Below are 22,438 nucleotides of genomic sequence, written 5' to 3'. Positions count from 1 at the left end.
TTGTGGGTGACAACGAAAAAGGAGAGAGAAGGAAACTTTGATGGACAGACAACGAAATAGAGAGAGAGAGAGAGAGAGAGAGAGAGAGTGTGTGTGTATGTGTCTGTCGTTTTATTAAAAAAATTATCTTTTAATATATATATATATATATATATATATATATATATGGGCAAGCTGGACGTGGTAAACCCCATGGTGGGCATGGGTCTCAGATTTATTTATTTATTTCAAAGGTAGTAAGCGAGGCATGCATACTCTAGGACTGCAAATATCATTTGTCTATCTAAAAACCAAACTACAAGAATTATTTTAATATTTAACCTTAACTTATATTTGAAATTTTATTCACTTAATATATAATAGAAGTGAGAATCGATGGAATCAGAAATATTATACAATATAAAAACAAAAGCCAAAAAAAATAAAAAAAAGACTTGGCTGAATTGCTAAAGCTTCTCCTCAACTAACTTGTTTTTGTTCCAAACTTTCTTAAAGTGATTGAGTTGATTCTTCGTATGATTGTGATGACTATGGAATTTAAAGCAATTCAGTAATACTTTTTCCAGCCCCCCATTTCATCGCTAATACCCTAGAAAATCGCCGGAAATACTCATACTCGGTGCTATTTTTATTACCGCAAGTTTGTCGCAATTGTTTGCTTTTTTTTTTTTTTTGCACAAAATCAGCTAACCGCAAAAATCGTTGCAATTGATTACCCCTTTTCCGGTGATTATTGGTAGACACAATTATATCCATAATCGCCACAAATGGTCATTACATTTATCCTTAGAATCGTTGAAAAAAGTCAATTGCGGCAATATATATCGTCACACAAGGTAAATAAATTGCAGCAAAAGACTCCTATATTTTCCAACGAAATAGGATTTATCGATGAGAAAAAGTTTTTTGCGGCGGTAACTTTTCATCGCAAAATACTGTAAAAATCACTGCAGATAAGTATTTCCAATGATATTTTTCATTGCTAAAAGCTTATTTGTGACGTGCGTAATCGTTGTAAATAAGAATTTTAGTCACAAGAAATAGTCTGTTTCAAAATTTAAAAAAAAAAAGAAAAAATTTACTAGCTATTGAAACTGTGTGGCTTTCATAGCCTACAACGCAAAATCTGTATCAATACATTATAAATACACTAATTAGAAAATATTAAACAGGAAAAATCTTCTCAATATTAAAAAGAGACTCCTTTAAACTTAATGCATATCACTTGCCATAATATTCCCTATTTTCCATGTATACTTTTTTCACATAACAGCAACCAACTACTCCATGGACATCAATATGAATGTATGAATGTTCTTCCCAACTTACACCCAAAAAGGTCATTATGATCCAAAGAAGGCATGCGGTTTTGAGCATGAAACTTTATGAAGCTGTATGGCCTCTAACCAAAAGAGGCAGAGAGAAGGCAAAAAAAAAAAAAAAAAAGTTGTAGCAGAGTATTATGTGATTGAAACACATTTGCCACTAAAAATTGCAGATTACCTAAATCTCCATCCCCATAAAGCTAAAAAGTTCACTAACTTGCCACAGGGCCTTTCAGAAGTTAAAAGAACTATAAACCTATAAACTAGAAGAGAAAAGAAGAAACAACACTACCTAATAATAAATATTGTCCCACGCAATAATTAGTGAGAATATTAATAAATAATTAGTTCATAGGAATCTGCTGGATCCAAACCTCATCAAAGCTTGCCTGGAAGATAGAAATAGTTTGCATTTGTAATCAACTATAGTGTTCATATTCTAATCCACAGCACTTAGCTCCATAAAAAAGTGACTTTATCTAGAGCTTTTTAAAGATAGAAATGACTGATTTAGATGCCATGGTTTTGGATTAGCTAGTGAGGGCAACAAACAATCCAATGTTTTTCTTATTAAAAAAAAATGATTTAAGCATTGGATTCCCAATATTGGCTCTGTTTGACATATGTAATTATCCACATCAATAAAAGGTGTTACCTGGCACGGAATCATAGAATATTCTTTCTACAGAATTTGGGTATCTCATCAGATAAGTAGCTTGGCCCCTATAAGCAAGAAGAAGACGGGAAAATACCACACAAGTAAAGGCAATCTGGATAAATAGTATGGATTATTTATAAGGAGCCTCTTGTAAAGCAAATACATGAATTTATTCTCCAAGGAAAAAATGATTTGATGTAGTGCAGAAATAAACCAGTATGGCACATACAGAGAAGTGACCTAAATCAACAAACATTGCTTCTGCACCTACAGCAACACAAGAACTCATTTAGTGACAGGAGCAGAAACTAAGTGAAACGAGCCCAACAATAAAGGCACAATCATCAACTTGCCATGAAAGAAAAATCTAAGGAAATACAGAACATAATGCACAAAACCTCACAATATAAATCTCAAACTATTTAGGCAACACATTCTGCTGCAATGACTCAACACAAGTCAAAAAGATATTCATTCCACTCGAGCATTTTTTTTTATAAGTAAACAAGTATTATTAATTCAAGAATGGGCAACAACTGCCATTTACAAAAGTCATTATGCCCTATCTATGTAGGCACATTAGAAACTAAGAAATCATGAAGGTTCATGCCATTAAAGTCCACAACAATTGCCCAAGTACAGAGTCCTAAAAAAGAAAACTTTAAGCTCTGCCATAGATCTCTCTTTGTCTTCAAATGTCCGCTCATTGCGTTCCTGCCATAAGTACCACATGATACAAATCGGAATCATTTTTCAAACCGCTTTGATCTATTGCACACCTCGAATGGAGGTCCAGCACACCAACATTTCCACCACAGATTTTGGCATCACCCACACTAGATCCATTCTTTTAAACACCTCATGCCAGAGAGACCTAGCAACCTCACAATGTAAAAATAGATGATTCACCGACTCACCCCCACTTTTACACATGCAGCACCAGTCTGTAATGATTATCTTCCTTTTTCTCAGATTATCCGTAGTGAGAATCTTGCCTAACGAAGCTGTCCACACAAAGAAATAAGCTTTGGGTGGAGCCTTGTTCTTCCAAAGCCTTCTCCAAGGAAACTGTATCTCAGGTTTTTGTGTGAGAACCTTATAAAAGGAACGAACTGTGAATACCCTCTCCTTGTAGGAGTCCACCACAAACCACCTTCATGCTGGATATTCGAACGACAAGAATACAACAGGCTATAGAAATCTACAAAACTCTCCACCTCCCAGTCTTGTGCCGCCCGGATGAAATTAATATTCCAATGTGTACTCCCACTCGAGATTCCCCTAACCTCCACCAATGTGGCATCTTTATCACTTGCTATCCAGAAAAGTATAGGAAACAAATCTTTAAGAGCACTATTACCATACCAAGCATCTTTCCAAAATCTGATCCTGGACCCTGTACCCAACTGAAACCGAGTATGATGACGAAATGCCTCCCACCCTCTTCTTATATGTTTCCATAGCCCCACTCCATAGGTGCCTCTAACTTCTCTAGTACACCAACCCTCCCCCAAACCACCATATTTGTTCTCAATCACTACTTTCCATAAGGCCTACAGTTCCTTAATATATCGCCACAACCATTTTCCAAGTAATGCCTGATAAAATAATCTTAAATTTATAATACCCAACCAGCCACTAGAGATAGGACGGCAAACCTTCTCCCACTTGACTAAATGAAATTTAAATTCCTCTCCTAAACCACCCCACAAAAAATCTCTCTATAGCTTCTCAAGTCTATTGGCCACACTTGCCGGTATAGGGAAAAATGATAAGAAATAGGTGGGTAGATTAGAAAGTGTACTCTTGATCAACGTAATCCGGCCCCCTTTCGACAAGTACATTCTCTTCCAACCTGCCAGTCTCCTCTCTATTTTTTCAATCATCATATCCCAAATTGAGCACGTCCTCGAATTTATACCCAACGGGAGTCCCAGGTACGTCATAGGAAGAGATGCTATCTTACAACCCAATATCTCAGCCAACTCTTGGACATTCTGGACTCCCCCAATTGGCACCAACTCGGATTTATCAAAGTTCACTTTTAAGCCAGACACAGCTTCAAAACAAAGAAGCAACGCCTTCACAACACGCAACTGATCTGGATTGGCCTCACACATAATAAGCGTATCGTCTGCAAACAACAAATGAGAAATAGTAGTAATACTCCTTAAAACCACTTACAATTGATCCATCTAGAAAACCACTTACAAAACCATTAGCCACCAAAGCCGAGATCATCCTCCTTAGTGCCTCTATAATAATAACAAAAAGTAGAGGGGATAACGGATCCCCTTGTCTCAAATTATGAGAACTCGGAAAATAACCCTCTGGGCTGCCATTGATCAACACAAAGAATCTTGCCGTGGAAATACACCAACTGATCCAAGACCTCCACCTCTTCCCAAAACCACACCTAGCCAGTAGATATAGAAGAAAATCCCAATTAACATGATCATACGCCTTTTTCATATCTAACTTGCACATAATCCCTGAACTCTCAGCCTTCAATCTATTGTCCAGACATTCATTAGCAATTAGAACCGCATCAAGAATCTGTCTGCCCTTTACAAATGCATTTTGAGGCTTAATTACAATCTTCCCCAACACCACACTTAACCAATTAGCAAGTACTTTAGAAATAATCTTGTAGACTCCATTCACTAAGCTAATAAGCCTATAATCCTTAATCTCACTAGCCCCCACCTTTATAATGCAATGAAAGTGGTGTTAAGACTTTTCTCAAATTTCCCAACTGAGTATAACTCCTGAAACACCTTCAAAATATCTTCTTTTATCACGTCCCAACATTCTTGAAAAAATCCCATAGAGAAACCATCAAGACCGGGAGCCTTATCTTTTACCATATTCCTTACTACATCATACACTTTTTCCTCCTCAAAAAACATCTCCATCCTAGCTACATCCCCTGTCTCAATAGAGTCAAATACCAACCCATCAAGAGTGGGCCTCCACCCTACCTACTCAATAAGGAGCTTCTCAAAGAAATCGATACATGATCTTTAATAACCTCCTCTTCCCTACACTCCACCCCCCCAATCTTCAATACCTCAATGTTATTGTTTCTTCTATGCAAGTTTGCAATTTGATGGAAGAACTTTGTATTCCGATCCCCTTCCTTTAACCATAGTGCTCTTGACTTTTGTTGCCAAGACATTTCTTATTACAAAATAATCCTCTCAAGATCTGCGACCAACACAGTTCTTTGTGCTTGCTCCTCCTCAGAAAGTGGCCTCCCTTCTTGGAGTCTTTCTAATTCCTGAATTTCCATCCACTTGATCTTTTTGTTCTCTCTTATGTTTCCAAAAGACTATTTATTCCACTCCTTCAGGTCTCTTTATAAGGCTTTCAGTTTGTTCGAAAAAATGAAACTGAGAGTACTATTGAACTGATAAGAAATCCACCATTGTTTAACCTTCTCCACAAAACCTTCTGATTTTAGCTACATATTCTCGAACTTAAAGTATCGTCTACCACTATGAATGCCTCCACAATCCAGCAAAATACGCCAATGATCCGAATTTAAGGGTACCAAACGCTTTTGCCATACCTCTGGAAAATGACTTTCCCACTCAAGTGAAATTGAAAAGCAATCCAAGCGAGACCAAGTCTGGTTATTTGATCGTGTGGCTGGGGCCCCTGCGAGAGGAAGGTCTATCAAATTCAAGTTAAAAATACACTCTGAGAACTCCACGCTTGCAGGCCTCAATCTTCTTCTTACGAAGCTTTCACGTGGGAATCTCACAACATTGAAATCACCCCCAATACACCATGGAAGATCCCACCAACTATGAACCCCTACTAATTCATTCCACAATAATCTTCTATCAACGTCTAGATTTGGTCCATACACACCTCATAAAATCATCAGACACACTTTTAAAAGAGCACGCTATCATATATCTCCCTATATATTCCTCCACTTTCTCCACCACCCGCCTATCCCACATCATCACAATTCCTCCCAATGCCTCTATAGAGGCCAAGTATACCCAATCCACATGAATATCGCTCCATAAACTTTGCACAATCTTCCTATTTATCATTTTCAACTTCGTCTCCTGTAAACAAACAATGTTCGCTTTCCACTCACGAAGCAAGTGCCGAACCTGGTGGCACTTATCTACCTCGTTGAGCCCACACATATTCCAAGACACAATCTTAGGCTTCATTTGGGAACAGCTAGCCCCTTCCCTTTTACCTTACTCCTACTGGAGCTTCTCTCTGAATTCATCGACCACACCAATTTTTAAGCTCTCGAATTTTCTTCGAGTCCCTCTTCCTTGTTTGTTGATGTTCAGCTTCCATAGTAGTTAGCAATGCTATGAACTGCTCTTCATACCCCTCACAATTAATCCCCACATAATGTTGGATCTCTTTCACTTTATTTATGACCTAATCTGAGGCTTGGTTTGGATAACAGTAGTTTAATGGAATAGGAATTCCTCTCCTACCAATCTAAAAATTCTGAAACTTTTCACCCACTGAAATCCCATCCAAGCCCACCTGATCACAAGCCTTAGGGAGAAAAAATTCATCCTGCACCAAATGCATAAGGTTGACCGAATCATCATCCTCCTCAACCAACTCGAAATCCTCATACAATTTGATAAACATGTTCGTCCAAGCCAAACCCACGTCTCCTCCAATCATCGGCGACGTCTGAGCTTCCTTCGGGGGAGAGAAACGTGATCCGAACTCCACCAGTGCCTTTTGCGCATAGTACACCGGCTAACCATCATCGGTGACCTCCATCACCTCCATTAGCGACGTCTGTGCAACCTCCACCTGATCCTCCTTCGAAGGCAGCTTCCGGCACGAAGCCAAGATTGTGTAACTTGGCGGGACACACTAGGTTAGGGCTCTCGATGCAGCGTGAACCCGCCCTGGGCTGAGAAAAGCTTGCCCCGATCCCAAGCCCATCACAATGGGCCCTGGGCTTAGATGGCCCAACCCCATCACAGGGGCCCGATCTCATCGATGCCTTCTCCCTGGCCTTGGACCGAGTAGGCCCACCCATCTGACGCCATACAGCTCGACCCTTACCAACCTTAACTTTTTGCTAGGTCTCACTCTGGGCATTTCTAAGCCCATCGCTCGTTGCCTTCTGTTTTCCTTTTAAGTCCCTCTTTTCATCCCTTACCTTAAACAACCCGACAACATCAAGTACTTCAGCCATATCCTTCTGCAAAAATCGTAACTGCCCCTACACCTCCAACAGCATCCTATGGACCTCCCATGCCTCCTGACATGCCACAGAACTTCTGCCATGGGAGTGGCTCAACGCACCGTACGGCTTCGACGGAGCTTCGTGACGCCCATGTCCCCTAACAGAGCCCCTCACACCACCATCACCTTTCCTCACCACATTCGGCATCGTCGTAGAGAGCGCCTCCTTATACGACCATGTTTCGTGCCTCTCGCCCCCTTGGCAACACTCGACTGACCTCCACCAGGAAACTCCTTTCTCGACTCTAACAGCACCTCCCACATCTTCCTCCACCCCCAACCATTCTCACCTTCTGGAATGCATAAGACATTCCTTCTCCCCCCTGGTTATACTCTGCAACCTCAAGATATCTTCATCTACAGTTTGAGCAACGCTGAGCAATAAAACTACAATATCCTTCTCTAGTTGTTGAATACGCCTCCTTTCTTCTTCCTTTCATGCTCTCCTCTAACACCTTCCCAAGCCACTACAATGAAGATGAACCCAGCAAAACCGCATGTTCTGTCTTCCAGTTTCTTCCGGTGACTCGCAGCTGTTCACCCCTAGCCTTTAACAAAATAAAACATTTGGATTCAATCACCACCTCTATAGGACAACCCATCTTAATCACCACAATAACTCAAAATCCACTCGAGCATTTTCAGGACCAATTAGTTTGTATTTTATGTCAAAAGGTATTGTTTAAGTGAACCATAACAGATACATGTATGCTACTTAGCATACTTTCATCAATTTCTTTTGCAAAATAACATATTTATACCATCTGATGCAGAAAAACAAAAAAATATTTACAAGGACTACTCTGAGTTTTGACTTAAAAGGAAAGTTCCCATTTTGGGATGGCACTTCTCCAAGTAACCAACCACAGATGGTGATTATTTATATTAGATTCCAAGAATCTATAAAAATACTGATATTGAAGTAAAGAAGCCATATTGCACCAGAGAAAACTGGCGAAAGGAAATGAAACACCATGGCCAAATGAAGAAAGGAAATCAGGGGTGGGCAGTGGGGCCCCACACCCTAATGCCCTGCCCCTATTCGCCTCGCCTCCACATGGTGGGGCGGGCAACCCCGCTCCGCCCATGCGGGGCAGGGGTTGCACCTAAATGCTTAAATCCCTCCATGCACTGCAACATGATTAGTGCTTTCCATATTTCGATTCTTACTTGATCGTAGAAGATTCGGGGTGAATGTACTGATGATCAAGGCATAAAGATAACCATATTCCATAGATAACAGTTTAGAAAAAATCAGAAGAAAAGATGGACTTCATCAAGTTTTATGAAGCTCCCTACTTTAAACACAAGCCATTTAGAAGACATGCTCAAATTGATTTGCACTAACCAGAGGTTGATGAATCTGCCACAATTTCTCTATATGAGTTCAGAACTGGTTTAATGAAGCATATATAGAACGAGAAGTTCTTCACCAATTGTATCACTCTTGATGAGATAATAGCAGTACAATAGGTAAAATACAAAAAATAGAGAAATATTATTATGCTGCCTCAATTATACTCTTATTTTGATCTATTAACACGTGGTAAAACGTGATTTATTAAAAAAAATATTAAAAACACAAGCAATAAAGGGGTTAGAGAAAACCTCCTAGGATTTTAGCTTTCTTTTTTTTTTTCTTTTTTTTTTTTTGTGTTTTCATACTTCAATTAGGCAAACTGAGTTATACAACTTGAGTAACATACTTGCAATTCTTAAAGAAATATGGGTGGTGCTACTCCCACCGAGGGAGTCACATAAGGAAGTCACCGAACAACCATTTTTTTATTTTATTTTTTCAAAAAAAAAAAATTAAACCCGTTAACATTTAAAAAAAATAAAATTAAAAATTTATTAAAAATACTTCTTTAACCATTGAATAAAAAAATAAAAATAAAAACCCAATTGGTAAGTTTTATTAGTGGATTTTATTGGTGGAAGTAGTGTTTTACTAGAAATATATGTGTAGTCAAGATATTTGACTATATAAAAATGCTAAGGCCTCGTTTGGATAGAGAAATGGTTTCATCTCATCTCATCATTACAAATTTTTCAATTTTCAATACAAAATATAATAAACAATTTAATTTTTTCAAATCTCAAAACAATAATAATATTAAAAAATAATTTTCTAATAATATTTTATTCAACTTTCAATTAAAACTATCGCATCTCATCTTCCAAATGGGGCCTAAGCGTCTTGATAATGGTCCCAACATCTTTTTTTATTTATTTAGCGATTAAGTATTTTCTAATAATATTGTGATTTTTTTATAAATGTTTAAGATGATTAAAAAAATACATTAAAAAAATGCACTTATCCGAACTATTCGGAAATTGTAGTGCCACCCTTGACCATATATGACAAATTTTCTAGTTAAATATTTAATAAATTTTTGTTTTTGGGTTGATACCATAATGATTTTTAGGTCTGTCTATCATCGGTCGTAACAATCTTCCTTTTATGGTCAAACTCAAAAGTAGGATATACAAAGATTTATTAAAATTAAAATTTATAAGGAGACAAAAATTAAAAATAATAAGCCGAGAGAGAGAAAAAAAAATTAAGGGGAGTGAGATGAATAACACATGATGCACCCGAATATTAGCATTGGATTATGCAAAAGTAAAGTCATAATTTGCTTAATATCGCACGATTTTACATTTGGTTATTCCACTCAAAACATGTTTTCACATTGAATTATTCATCTATTAGCCATAATAAAATATTATTAATTTAATAATATTTTTTTTATAATTTATTTTTGTCCTATTTTACAATTCTACCAATCCTATGTTAATTAATAATCAAATTATAATTAATATATGATTAGTAGAGACAAACTGTAAAAATCCTAACACAACAACTCTTTATACTAGAGACAATAAAATTGCAACGTCTAATTGCACCAATCAGTAAAACGCTGCAGCATTCCCCAACATCTAATTCCACAGTTCACTGCCCAATTCTACAATTCACAGCAGGAAATTAAAACACCACCCATCACCAAAAATTAAAAACAAAGACAATGGATAGAGACTATGAACTATGGGCAATGGATCCAGAACATTTTGTTCATAACATTTCAGCCCATCACACTAAAGAGAAATTCTATTTGCAGTTTTGAGTAGGGGACTGCACATGCACTCCCATTGACAAATGGGAGTAAAAGAGAAAAAAAAACATCATTTTAAAAAGTATGTTATAGTAATTTTAAAATTTCTTTAAACATAATTGTATGGATTTGCATAAACAGTCCCCATTTAGGGACTATGTAAACTAACTCCGTCACAAAATCTGCACAATCAAACATTTCAACCCATCATAAACCAGCAAAATCAGAAAATCCTGCGAGCTTGGGTTCGTCTCCGTATCTGGAAGTCAATATGAGAGAGTCGATATAAAAATGTGCATTGGCATGAAAACTGTGCAGTTTCTGGTAAAAAGTGCTTCTTCCTTTTTCTCCACGATATGGAAGCATCATCCTGCACTTCAGTATTAATACATGAATTTGCTACTTTTTCTAGAAATAACAGCACCTTAAAAAAATGGCCATATATTTTTATGGAAGAAGCCTAATCCAATGTACTAAACATGAGAGGTGAGAACAGAGTTACACCACCATAACAGAGTTATACACACACCAGAGTATTACATATTACATATGAGTAAACTTACTTTGTCTGAACACTATTAATGACCAAAACATCACTTTCTTATGAATCTGCCAAAATATAAATATATGCACACAAATTATGTGTCTTTTAATTCCTTCATTTTCAAATTATAAAAAATAATAAAAATTATTTCCACAAAATTTTCATTTATTTCTTTATATTTTCCCCTTTCTCAACTAAATGAAGTTTCCGGAAAGCTGAGCATTTTCGTTCTTTTTCTTTTTCTTTTTTCTTTTCTGCTCTCTTCTGGTAAGACTAACAAGCATCGGAAATATTCTGTGCGGGCAAACAATCCCTTGAATTACAGGTTACCAAAGCATTATAACAAAGCAAACATTAACCTATTTACTGTTACTTGCAAGTTGAAACAGAACCTTAGAACCCCAAATCACAAAATTATAATACTAGCACAGTCCACAACTACCATCCTCAATTCAATTATTGAGTGTCGAGTCTGTCGACTCAATAATCCACATTCACAAAATTTATGTGTCCCGTATTACTAAGGCTGAATTTTTTATGAATTTTTATTTCATCATCTTTATTTTCTAAGAATGAGGTGGTCAGATTTGGGACATGTATTACTATTTGAGGCCATATGAGGTAGCTCCATGGGTACTTGGAATTCTCATTTTGATAATAATGAATCATTTTGATAAGAATGAGGTAGCTCCATGGGTACATGTATTACTATTTGGACAAATGAATCATTTTGATAATAAGAGCAAATCCAAAGAGTAAAATGATAATTGAGGGGCAAATAAAAAACGAATCAAAATCAAGGACGATTACCATACAAAGTTTCTGAGACACCCCCAAAAGGTAATTTACCCAACTGCAAACATGTTGAAGTAAAACTGAACTCATGATCTTTAGCCAATGCCGCATTTGATTATGTCAAAAGTACTCACATCTTCATGGCTATAGGGAGCCCTTGAAATTCTATCTTCCCTTGGTGCGCGCTAACAACATCAGGAACCTCATTTTGATACTTGCTCACAAATTTCACCATGAATTCCTTCTCGGCCATTGTGACCATATAAGGGATGCCAATATCCTCCTTGATTAACCCCTTCAACATCAAAACTTGCAGAACTAAACACCTCGGAATAATCCGCTTCTCCAAGCTATGCAGTAGAAGAATCGGATTCTTGGAGATCATAGAAGGCTTCATCTTCAGTTTGTTCACAAAGAAACCCATCATTTTCTTTATCTTCTTCTCCGAAATAGCCATACACAAGGGTTGCCGCTTGAATGCTGAATAAATCTCATCCTCTGACAAACCAAAACTTCTAAAAGCTTTCACCTTCTGCTCCCACAGTGTTTTACTATTTAGTGCCATGGACACGATGGCTAGAACAAATTTCAGACAATTGGGATCAAAACCCAATTTCATAACTTCATTAACAATCTCACTAAACCGATTGCCACAGATGAGCAGTGACAATGGTCTTATAAGGAAGAGTTTCAAAACTAATGACTGGGGAACACCACGGCTTATCAACATATCGATGTTGGGCTGTAATATATGCACCGCGTCTGATTCAAATACTCCGTAACATCTCCTTATAGCCTTTAAGAAATTCTCGTCAGTTCCAAGAAACCGCCTAAGCTCTTGAATACACGGAATGATTTGTTTTTCGAGGCTCCTTGTTAGAATATTCGGCCTTGCGGATAAAAGCTTTGTAATTTCAAGATCTGAAAGACCTAACGATTTGAAAAACTCCAACTTTGGCTGAAGAGTCTTTTGAGCATTATACGTATACAATGGGGGAAACTTCATAGTCAACGTTTTTATTTGCTTATCAATAAAACCATGTGCTCTAAAAAACTCAACAGCAGTGTATGCATCACTTTCTAGCACAATTGGGTATTTGGTGAGCATTTTGGCGAGGTTAGCGCCAGAGAACCCTAAGGATTTAAACAACTCCATGTTGGGCTTAAGGGTATTGCCTAAATCGGCCAAAAGCAATAATGGACGACTACTAATTAATTGTATGATGTGGTTCTGCGTCAAACCGTGAGTTCTCAACAGATTCAGAACGGAGTTGGGATTCTCTACGTTCTCAATGTTGAGCTTCTTGGAAGCTGAAGTGGCCAATTCTAAGGACAACCCACACGAGTTTCGGAGGAAGGAAACTGTAAGAGATTTTGTGTCCGTGGAATTAGGGAGGTCTGAGATGGGCTTGAGAGAGGAGGTCGAGTACAAGTGGCCATGGCAGATTGGTGAAGTTCTGCGCCTTAATTGTTGGGGCAGCTTAACGGAAATTAAAAGAAACATTTGGTTGGATTGCCGAAAAAGCTGAATCAATGGTTACCTGGATTGAGTTTTGAGATGGAATGCGATGCTCTTGTTGATTGAAGCGTCGGCCTCCTCACTTTCCCCATGCTCATTGCTCCGTGACTTTTCCGTGCAGCAATGATTCTGCTGGAGGTTCAGCTAAGCACAGCCCATGGCCCCAAACGCACCCTTTGGGTAAGACAATTAATGGCTAAGAATTTAAAAAAGGAAAATCTATTAATGGCTAAGAATTAAATATGCTCATTTATATATTTTTATTTTTTTAATGATTAAAAAAGTGAGTATTTATAAATTTATATATGTTATTTTTATTTAATGATTAAAGATATTTAAAGAATACTTAAAATGAAAAAAATCATTTGCACTTATCAAAATATTAAAAAAACAAAGATACAAATATAAAATTAGCAACATTTGTTTACTTTGGAATTAATATAAAAAAGTAGTGAAATATTATTATGCCGTCTCAATTATACTCTTATTTTGATCTATTAACACGTGGTAGAACGTGATTTATTAAAAATAATATTAAAAACACAAGCAATAAAGGGGTTAGTGAAAACCTCCTAGAATTTTAGTTTTTTTTTTTTTTTTTAATGTAGAGCAGATTTTATATAGCTTCAACAGAGTCAGTATTACAAAATCTATCCTGCACTAAAGCATTGCAGATTACAAAAGGACCACCTTCGATCCAAACCCTTTCTTCCCCAACTAATAAAACATGTTTTGCCAATAAATGAGTAACAGAATTTCCTTCTCTAGGAACATAGCAGACTGACCAGCCTTCCTTATGATGAAGAACCTATTTTATATCATTAATAATGTGCCCCATCCACGACTGATCTTCACCTTCCTTGTTGATCTTTTTAATAACAGTAGTTGCATCTCCTTCAAATATTAGTTTAGAAAAAGAGAAAGAAAGATCATTACTAATCTCGAGGGCTCTCCACATGGCTAGACTCTCAGCCAAAGCAGGGTCATTTACATTTTGTTTCACATCACACATAGACGCCAAAACCTTCCCCTCTTCATCTCTAAACACAATTCTCATTCTCATTCTCTTATTTTCCAAATCCATAGCCGCATCCCAATTGGCCTTTACCATGTTGGTGTCAGGTTTTTTCCATTTCATCTGCACTCCATGTGAACCATCACCTCCTCGACATCCAACTATGCTCATTTTTGCTGTTTAGTAATCCTCCATACCCTCACTAGCCATCGAAATGACTTCTTTAGGACTGTAAAATTTGTTCTCGAAAATAAACATGTTCCTCCTTAGCCAGATCCTGTGCATAATCACTGCCATCCACTCAAGTTCCTTTTTCTTCAAGTCATTAGTCATTTTAATCCAAAGAGGCATGAAATCCACTTCTTCATTAGTCCATTTCTTCACAGGACTGTTGTTTCTGCCCATATATCAGCAGCTGAAGAACAACTCCATAGTACATGAACCATTGATTCCTCACATGATCCACATATTGGGCAAAGAGGACAATCACCTATCTTTTTCTTGAAAAGGTTACTTCTAGTAGGAAGAATATTGTTAACAGCTTTCCAAATGAACATTTTACTTCCAATCCAATCTCCACAATTGTTTCCACAGAGCATCATTCTTTTCAGTCTTTGAAAGTTGAAATCTCCTTGTAGTCTTCTTTTTATCTCCATACCAAGATGATATGCACTCCTCACTGTGCATACACAATCCGTAGTATAACCCCAAAACTGTTTATCACAAGTTCCTAACCTACTCAATGGTATTTGAAGAATAACAGTAGCCTCCTCTTGTGAGAGTAAGTTTCTGATCAAATCTTCTTTCCAAGTCTTAGTAATTAGGTCAATCAGTTTGCTTAGCTTATCTTCTTTCCATTGACTCATCATTGGGGATTGTACACAATTAGTCACAGGAATTGTGTTTTCAATGTCACTTGAATAAGGCAAACTGAGTTATACAACTTGAGTAACATAGTTGTTATTCTCAAAGAAATACGGGTGGTGCTACTCCCACCGAGGGGAGCCATCTAAGGAAGTCACCGAATTAGCATTTATTTTATTTTATTTTTTCAAAATTTTTTTTAAACCCCTTAACATTTACAAAAAAATAAAATCACAAATTTATTAAAAATACTTCTTTAACCATTGAACATAAATAATAAAAAATTTAGAAAAAAAAAACCCAATTTGTGAGTTTTATCAGCAGACTTTATTGGTGGAAGTAGTGTTTTTCGAGAAATATATGTAAACAACATATTTGACCATAGGAAAATGTTAAGACCTCGTTTGGATAAAAAAATGATTTCATTTCATCTCATCATTATAATTTTTTTAATTTTTTACACAAAATATAATAAACAATTTAACTTTTCAAATCTAATAATAATAATAATAATATTAATATTAAAAAATAACATTCTAATAATATTTTATTCAACTTTCAACTAAAACTATCTCATCTCATCTTCCAAACGGGACCTAAGTATCTTGATAATGGGTCCCAACAACTTTTTTTATTTATTTAGTGTTTAAGTATTTTCTAATGATATTGTGATTTTTTTTAAATGTCTAAAATGATTAAAAAAATACATGAAAAAATGCACTTATCCAAATTTTTCGGAAACTGTAGTGCCACCCTTGACCATATATGACAAATTTTCTAGTTAAATATTTAATAAATTTTCATTTTTGGGTTGAATACCATAATGATTCTTAGGTCTGCCTATCATCCGTCGTAACAATCTTCCTTTGTGTGGTCAAACTCAAAAGTAGAATATACAAAGATTTATAAAAATTAAAATTTATAAGGGGGCAAAAAATTAAAAATAATAAACCGAGAGAGGAAAAAAAATTAAGGGGAGTGAGATGAGTAACACATGATGCACCTGAATATTAGCATTGGATTATGTAAATGCAAAGTCATAATTTGCATAATATTACACGATTTTACATTTGACTATTCCACTCAAAACCTGTTTCCACATTAAATTATTCATCTATTAACCAAAATAATAATAAAATATTATTAATTTAATAATAATATTTTTTTCTAATTTATTTTTGTCATATTTTACAATTCTACCAATCATATGTTAATTAAAAATCAAATTATAATTAACATTTGATTGGTAGAGACAAACTGTAAAAAATCCTAACAAAACAACTCTTTACACTAGAGACAATAAAATTACAACATCTAATTGCACCAATCAGTAAAATACTGCAGCATTCCACAACATCCAATTCCACAATTCACTGCCCAATTCTACAATTCACAACAGGTAATTAAAAACAAAGACAATGGATAGAGACTATGAACTATGGGCAATGGATCCTGAACATTTTGTTCATAACATTTCAACCCATCATAAACCAGCAAAATCAGAAAATCCTGCTAGCTTGTGTTTGTCTCCGTATCTGGCAGTCAATATGAGAGCGTCAATATAAAAATGTGCATTGGCATGAAAACTGTGCAGTTTCTGGCAAAAAGTGCTTCTTCCTTTTTCTCCACGATATGGAAGCATCATCCTACCCTTCAGTATTAATACATGAATTTGCTACTTTTTCTAGAAATAACAGCACCTTAAAAAAATGTAATAAACATGAGAGGTGAGAACAGAGTTACACCACCATAACAGAGTTATACACACACCAGAGTATTACATATTACATATGAGTAAACTTACTTTGTCTGAACACTATTAATGACCAAAACATCACTTTCTTATGAATCTGCCAATATATAAATATGTGCACACAAATTATGTGTCTTTTAATCAACCCAGGTTGTAGCAGGAATGAAGTTTCAGCCAAGCTGAGCATTTTCCTTTTTTTTTCTTTTTCTTTTTTCTTTTCTCCTCTCTTCTGGAAAGACTCACAAGCATTGGAAATACTCTGTGCAGGCAAACAATCCCTTGAATTACAGGTTACCAAAGCATTATAAGAAAGCAAACATTAACCTATGTAGTGTTGCTTGCAAGTTGAAACAGAACCGTAGAACCCCAAATCACAAAATTATAATACTAGCCCAATCCACAACTACCATCCTCAATTCAATTATTGAGTGTAGACTCAATAATCCACATTCACAAAATTTATGTGTCCCGTATTACTAAGGCTGAATTTTTTATGAATTTTTATTTCATCATCTTTATTTTCTAAGGCTGAGGTGGTCAGATTTGGGACATGTATTACTATTTGAGGCCATATGTGGTAGCTCCATGGGTATATGGAATTCTCAATATTTTCTTTTTAGATGGATATGGACAAATGGATCAGTTTGATAATAAGAGCAAATCAAAACAGTAAAATGATAATTGAGGGGCAAATAAAAAAGGAATCAAAATCAAGGACAATTACCATATAAAGTTTCTGAGACACCTCCAAAAAGTAATTTACCCAACTGCAAACATGTTGAACCAAAACTGAACTCATGATCTTTAGCCAATGCCTCATTTGATTATGTCAAAAGTACTCATATCCATGGCTATGGGGAGCCCTTGAAATTCAATCTTCCCTTGGTGCGCTCTAACAACATCAGGAACCTCATTTTGATACTTGCTCACAAATTTCACCATGAATTTCTTCTCGGCCATTGTGACCATATAAGGGATGCCAATATCCTCCTTGATTAACCCCTTCAACATCAAAACTTGCAGAACTGAACACCTCGGAATAATCCGCCTCTCCAAGCTATGCAGTAGAAGATTTGGACTCTTGGAGATCATAGAAGGCTTCATCTTCAGTTTGTTCACAAAGAAACCCATAACTTTCTTAATCTTCTTCTCTGAAGAAGTCATACACAAGGGTTGCCGCTTGAATGCCAAATAAATTTCATCCTCTGACAAACCAAAACTTCTAAAAGCTCCCACCTTCTGCTCCCACAGTGGCTTACTATTTAGTGCCATGGACCTGATGGCTAGAACAAACGACAGATAATTGGGATCAAAACCCAATTTCATAACTTCACTAACAATCTCACCAAACCGATTGCCGCAGATAAGCACTGACAGTGGTTTTATAAGGATGAGTTTCAAAACTAATGACTGGGGAACACCATGGCTTTTCAACGTGTCGATGTTGGGCTGTAGCATATGAACCATGTTTGATTCGAGTATTAGGTAGCATGCCTTTATAACCTTTAAGACATTCTCATCAGTGCCAAGAACCCGTCTAAGCTCTTGAACACACGGAATGATTTGTTTTTCGAGGCTCCTTGTTAGAATACAAGGCTCAGAGGATAAAAGCTGTGCAATTTCAAGATCTGACAAGCCTAACGATTTGAAAAACTCCAGCTTCGGCTTAAAAATCTTGTCAGCATTATACATATACAATGAGGGACGCTTCATCGTCAAAGTTGTTATTTGCTCATAACTAAAACCATGTGCCCTAAAAAACTCAACAACAGCGTGTGCATCACTTTCTAGCACAGCGGGGTATTTGCTAAGCATTCTGGCGAGACCTGAACCAGAAAACCCCAAGGATTCAAACACTTTCATGTTGGGCATAAGGGTATTCTCTAAATCAGCCGAAATCAATGGTGGACGAATTCTAATTAAGTTCCTGATGTGGGTCAGCCTCAAACCGTGATTTCTCAACAGGTCTAGAACGGAGTTGGTATTCTTTACGTTCTCAATGTTGAGCTTCTTGGAATACAAAATGGCTGATTCGAACGAAAGCCCACATGAATTTTGGAGGAAGGAGACTATCAGAGATTGTGGATCCTCGCGATTAGGAAGTTCTGAGGTGGGTTTGAGGGAGGAGGTTGAGAAAAAGTTTGCGTGGCTAGGTTTCGAAGGTCTGTGCCTCAGTTTTTGGGGCAATTTTGAGCAAATGAAACGTAGCATTTGATTTGGTTGAGACAAAAACTATTTGATTTAGGAGATAAGTAGGAAGAATGGTTACCCAGTTCGAGATTTGAGAGTTGCCTCAATCATCGGCCTCCCTCATCTTCTGGTTTGGAAAGGTTCGAGATTTGAGACTCAGTTGCCTGAATCATCGGCCCCGCCTCTTCTTCTGGTTTGGAAAGGCTCCTAACTTTCACGGGTTAAAGTCTGCAAGAAAAGGCTCAACCGAAGGCCCGTCGAGCCTCTTTAGGGGTAGAGGGTTGGAACTTGGCTATTAGAAACCTCGGAGTTGCCTAATCCTTCGCTCGTAAGAGTTGCAAAGTGGTGGCGAATGGTGTTTTCGGATGGTGTCGTGAATATTTGATTATTGTGTCTTTCATTTTATCTGTTTAATAATTAATTAAAATTATATTAACGCGATATGATTCATTTAAATTTGTTTTCTTTATATAAATAGATTGAATTAAAATACATAATTCATTTGACTTGATTAACATAATTTCACATAAAAATTAAAATTTATATTTATTAATAACCACAATATCTTAAAAAATATATATCAATATTTTTCAAATTTTAACATATAATAAAACCAATATTACAAACTATACAATAATAAATATAAACATAGGTCAAAAATTACAATTCTAACAACAAAAACATAAGTATACTGAGAAATATCAATATTATAACTTGACAATAATAAAATTTTAATTTTAAAATAAATTATAAACGGGTCAAAACGAGTTGATTTCGTGTTAAACAGGTTGACATGTTATTGACCCATTTATAATCATCTCTTAACAAGTCAATCTATTTTGACCTGAACTCTTTAACATCAAATCCAAATCTGCTAATTTCGTATCGTATTCGTGTTAAGTTTACGGATCGTGTCACATATCGTCACCTCTAAGTACTACTAACCTCAAATAGTGATTGATCTCTAGCATGCAAAAGATAGCTTGTGAGCGCAATCTTGCTAGTAACACTCAGCCGTAACGTAACATGGGTAAGTTGCATTAATGAAAGAAAAATGCTACACCCACGTGAGAAAAGTCACGAGAAGAGTCATCGAAAAGTCCATTTGGGCTTTTTTTTTTTTAATTTTGTGTTTTTTTCCATTTTTTTATTATTTTTTTAATCTCCTTAAACATTTAAAAAAAATTACAACATCATTAAAAAATATTTACTTAACCATTAAGTAAAAAAAAAAAAAATTGTGACCCATTATCAGGACACAAGCATTTTCCTTGATAAAATATGAGTGGTGTGGATGCAAGTAACTAGAGGTGTCAATATGTGACACGATCCGTGAACCCAACATAAACACGACATGAAATTAGAGTGTTTGAATTTGATGTTAATGGGTTCGGATCAAAACGGGTTAACCCGTTAAGACATAATTTATAAACGGGTCAACCTGCTTAAAAGGAAAGGACCGTAAAGGCGTGTCAATAGCGGTGGATATGAGCAAAAAGAATCCGAGTTAGCAGTGGTGGTTGAGACCTGATTTTCTAAAGTTCATAAGTTGGAGGGTTAGCAAGATAAAAATGTGCAGTGCCTAAGATTAGGAATACGGTGGAGAAGCTTATGCGAGGCCAAGTGTAGAGTTACAAGGCCAAGTGTAGAGTTACAAGGCCAAGTGGAGTAATCTCGCTATTTATTATTTAATTATTACTTTTCACATACTTTTTACCACTGTTTAATATTTTTTTATTATTTTTCACTACTATTCACAGATTATCTGAAATCACCTCATTATCCAAACACACCAACTAAAAGAGAAGTTTGTAAACTGGATTAAATTTATGGACTGTTAGCTGGGAAAATGGCACCAAGAACCCAAGAACCCGCACTTGTTTTTTTCAATCTTGAGCTTGTGGTTCATACGGATGCGCAAATCTTCAGTTTTACATTGACGGGGCATACATCATATTTTATCTGTCTCTGAATGATGAAATCGCTAGTAGGCTCTCCAACGACAAAAAACTTGCAAAACCAACAACATAAATTTGGTGTTATGGTCATATATGGCTAGTAGATGAAAGATAAATTGAAGAGATGGTTTAGCAACTTACCAACCCTGAACATATCAATTGATTTTATAGAGTTTATACAAAGTGTTTCAAAATAATGTAGACTTATCTAATTACTTTTGAATCTAAGTTAACTCATCTCAATAGATTAAATTCAAATTTATGCTATCTTAGAGGATAATTATCCTTCTCAACATCTTTATCAGTAGTTATATATAGAGCCTTATTTCGTGTGCAGTTGTGCTGACTTGAGTTGTTGCGTTTGACTCGACTCTATTCTTTAACAACTCCTCGCAAATTGATGGGGGACCACCATGAGTAAGGGTGATAAACGGTCGGTCCAGAATTGATTAAGATGTCACGGTTAGCTACCATGAATAGGGGTGATAAACGATCGATCTAGAATTGATTAAGATGTCACAGTTAATTGCCTTCTCTAAAACAAAATAAAAGTCCACTTTGATATGTTTGGCCCTTGCATGAAAAAAGGGCTAGATGTAAGAGCCAATGCACTAATATTGTCACACCACAATATGAGAATAGACAATAGGGGAACCTGAAATTCTTCGAACTACATCCTCAACCAAAATAATTTAGCAACATTGACTCGTGAGTGTCAAAGAGTGATACTCGACTTCTGTACTTGGAAGAGAATAATGTAGTGGACCTTTGGTGTAATGCAGCCTAGTCAGAGTCACTATAAGCGAATAATGTAGTGGACCTTTGGTGTAATGCAAACCATGATCTGCTGAGCCCTTTAAGTAACATAAAACTCTTTTGGCTACAGACCAGGAGTTGAAGTGGGAGAATGCAGATGTTGGCATAGTTGATTAATAGAGAAGGAGATTTCCGAACGAGCTAAGGTACAATACTAAAGTGTACCCAACCACTTGCTTGTATTATGAAGGATTTGTGGGAGAAGTGCCATCTAATTGGATCGCGTGGAGCCTTAGATGGATTGGCACCCAACATTTGATGTTGATTCAGTAGATTTGCAATGTACTTAGCTTGGCAGAGAGGAAGGCCATTTGTAGATCTAGTGGTCCAAGGTCTTTGAGAGGGAACTCTTGTTGTAGGTCAGTGATAAGTGTAGTAATCATAGCAACATGTGTCCCTCTAACTAAAATATCATCAACATAGATTATGGCCTGGTTTGGATAGTGAAGTCATCTTAACTCATCTTGTCTTATCTCATCCAATCTAATCATTAAAACTTCCTCAAACTTTTAAACAAAATATTATGAACAATTTAACTTTTTCAAATTTTAAAATAAAAATAATATTTAAATAATATTTTATTCAACTTTCATCTCATTTCAACTCACTATCCAAACCAAGCATAATACAAATAA

The 22,438-nt window shown here is 36.2% G+C and overlaps 1 protein-coding gene and 1 long non-coding RNA gene across 15 annotated transcripts in view; one reads left to right on the top strand and one right to left on the bottom strand.

Annotated features, from left to right (window-relative positions):
- Window positions 1–22,438, bottom strand: part of LOC121236485 — a 47,876-nt gene that overhangs the window by 14,929 nt on the left and 10,509 nt on the right. Inside the window, exons 1-3 of one of the 14 annotated variants that reach the window (XM_041132922.1) lie at window positions 19,333–19,368; window positions 17,681–19,257; window positions 10,291–10,719 (exon numbers count right to left, since the gene is read on the bottom strand). In XM_041132922.1, coding sequence (XP_040988856.1) covers window positions 10,557–10,719; window positions 17,681–19,050 — 1,533 coding nt within the window. In that variant the 5' untranslated portion in view covers window positions 19,051–19,257; window positions 19,333–19,368 and the 3' untranslated portion in view covers window positions 10,291–10,556. Of the gene's footprint in view, window positions 1–10,290; window positions 10,725–11,649; window positions 13,369–16,356; window positions 16,738–16,819; window positions 17,099–17,563; window positions 19,258–19,332; window positions 19,369–22,438 lie in introns of those variants that run through there. The other 13 variants (XM_041132927.1, XR_005934768.1, XR_005934769.1 and 10 more) reach the window with 13 other exon arrangements.
- Window positions 1,658–8,621, top strand: LOC121236490. Its single transcript, XR_005934775.1, has 3 exons — window positions 1,658–1,672; window positions 5,653–5,656; window positions 8,482–8,621. It is a non-coding gene; the product is annotated as an uncharacterized LOC121236490 (long non-coding RNA).

The sequence above is a fragment of the Juglans microcarpa x Juglans regia genome, chromosome 6S, assembly GCF_004785595.1.
Source record: "Juglans microcarpa x Juglans regia isolate MS1-56 chromosome 6S, Jm3101_v1.0, whole genome shotgun sequence".
NCBI classification, from domain to species: domain Eukaryota; kingdom Viridiplantae; phylum Streptophyta; class Magnoliopsida; order Fagales; family Juglandaceae; genus Juglans; species Juglans microcarpa x Juglans regia.
This window is presented reverse-complemented; position numbering and strand designations above follow the sequence as displayed.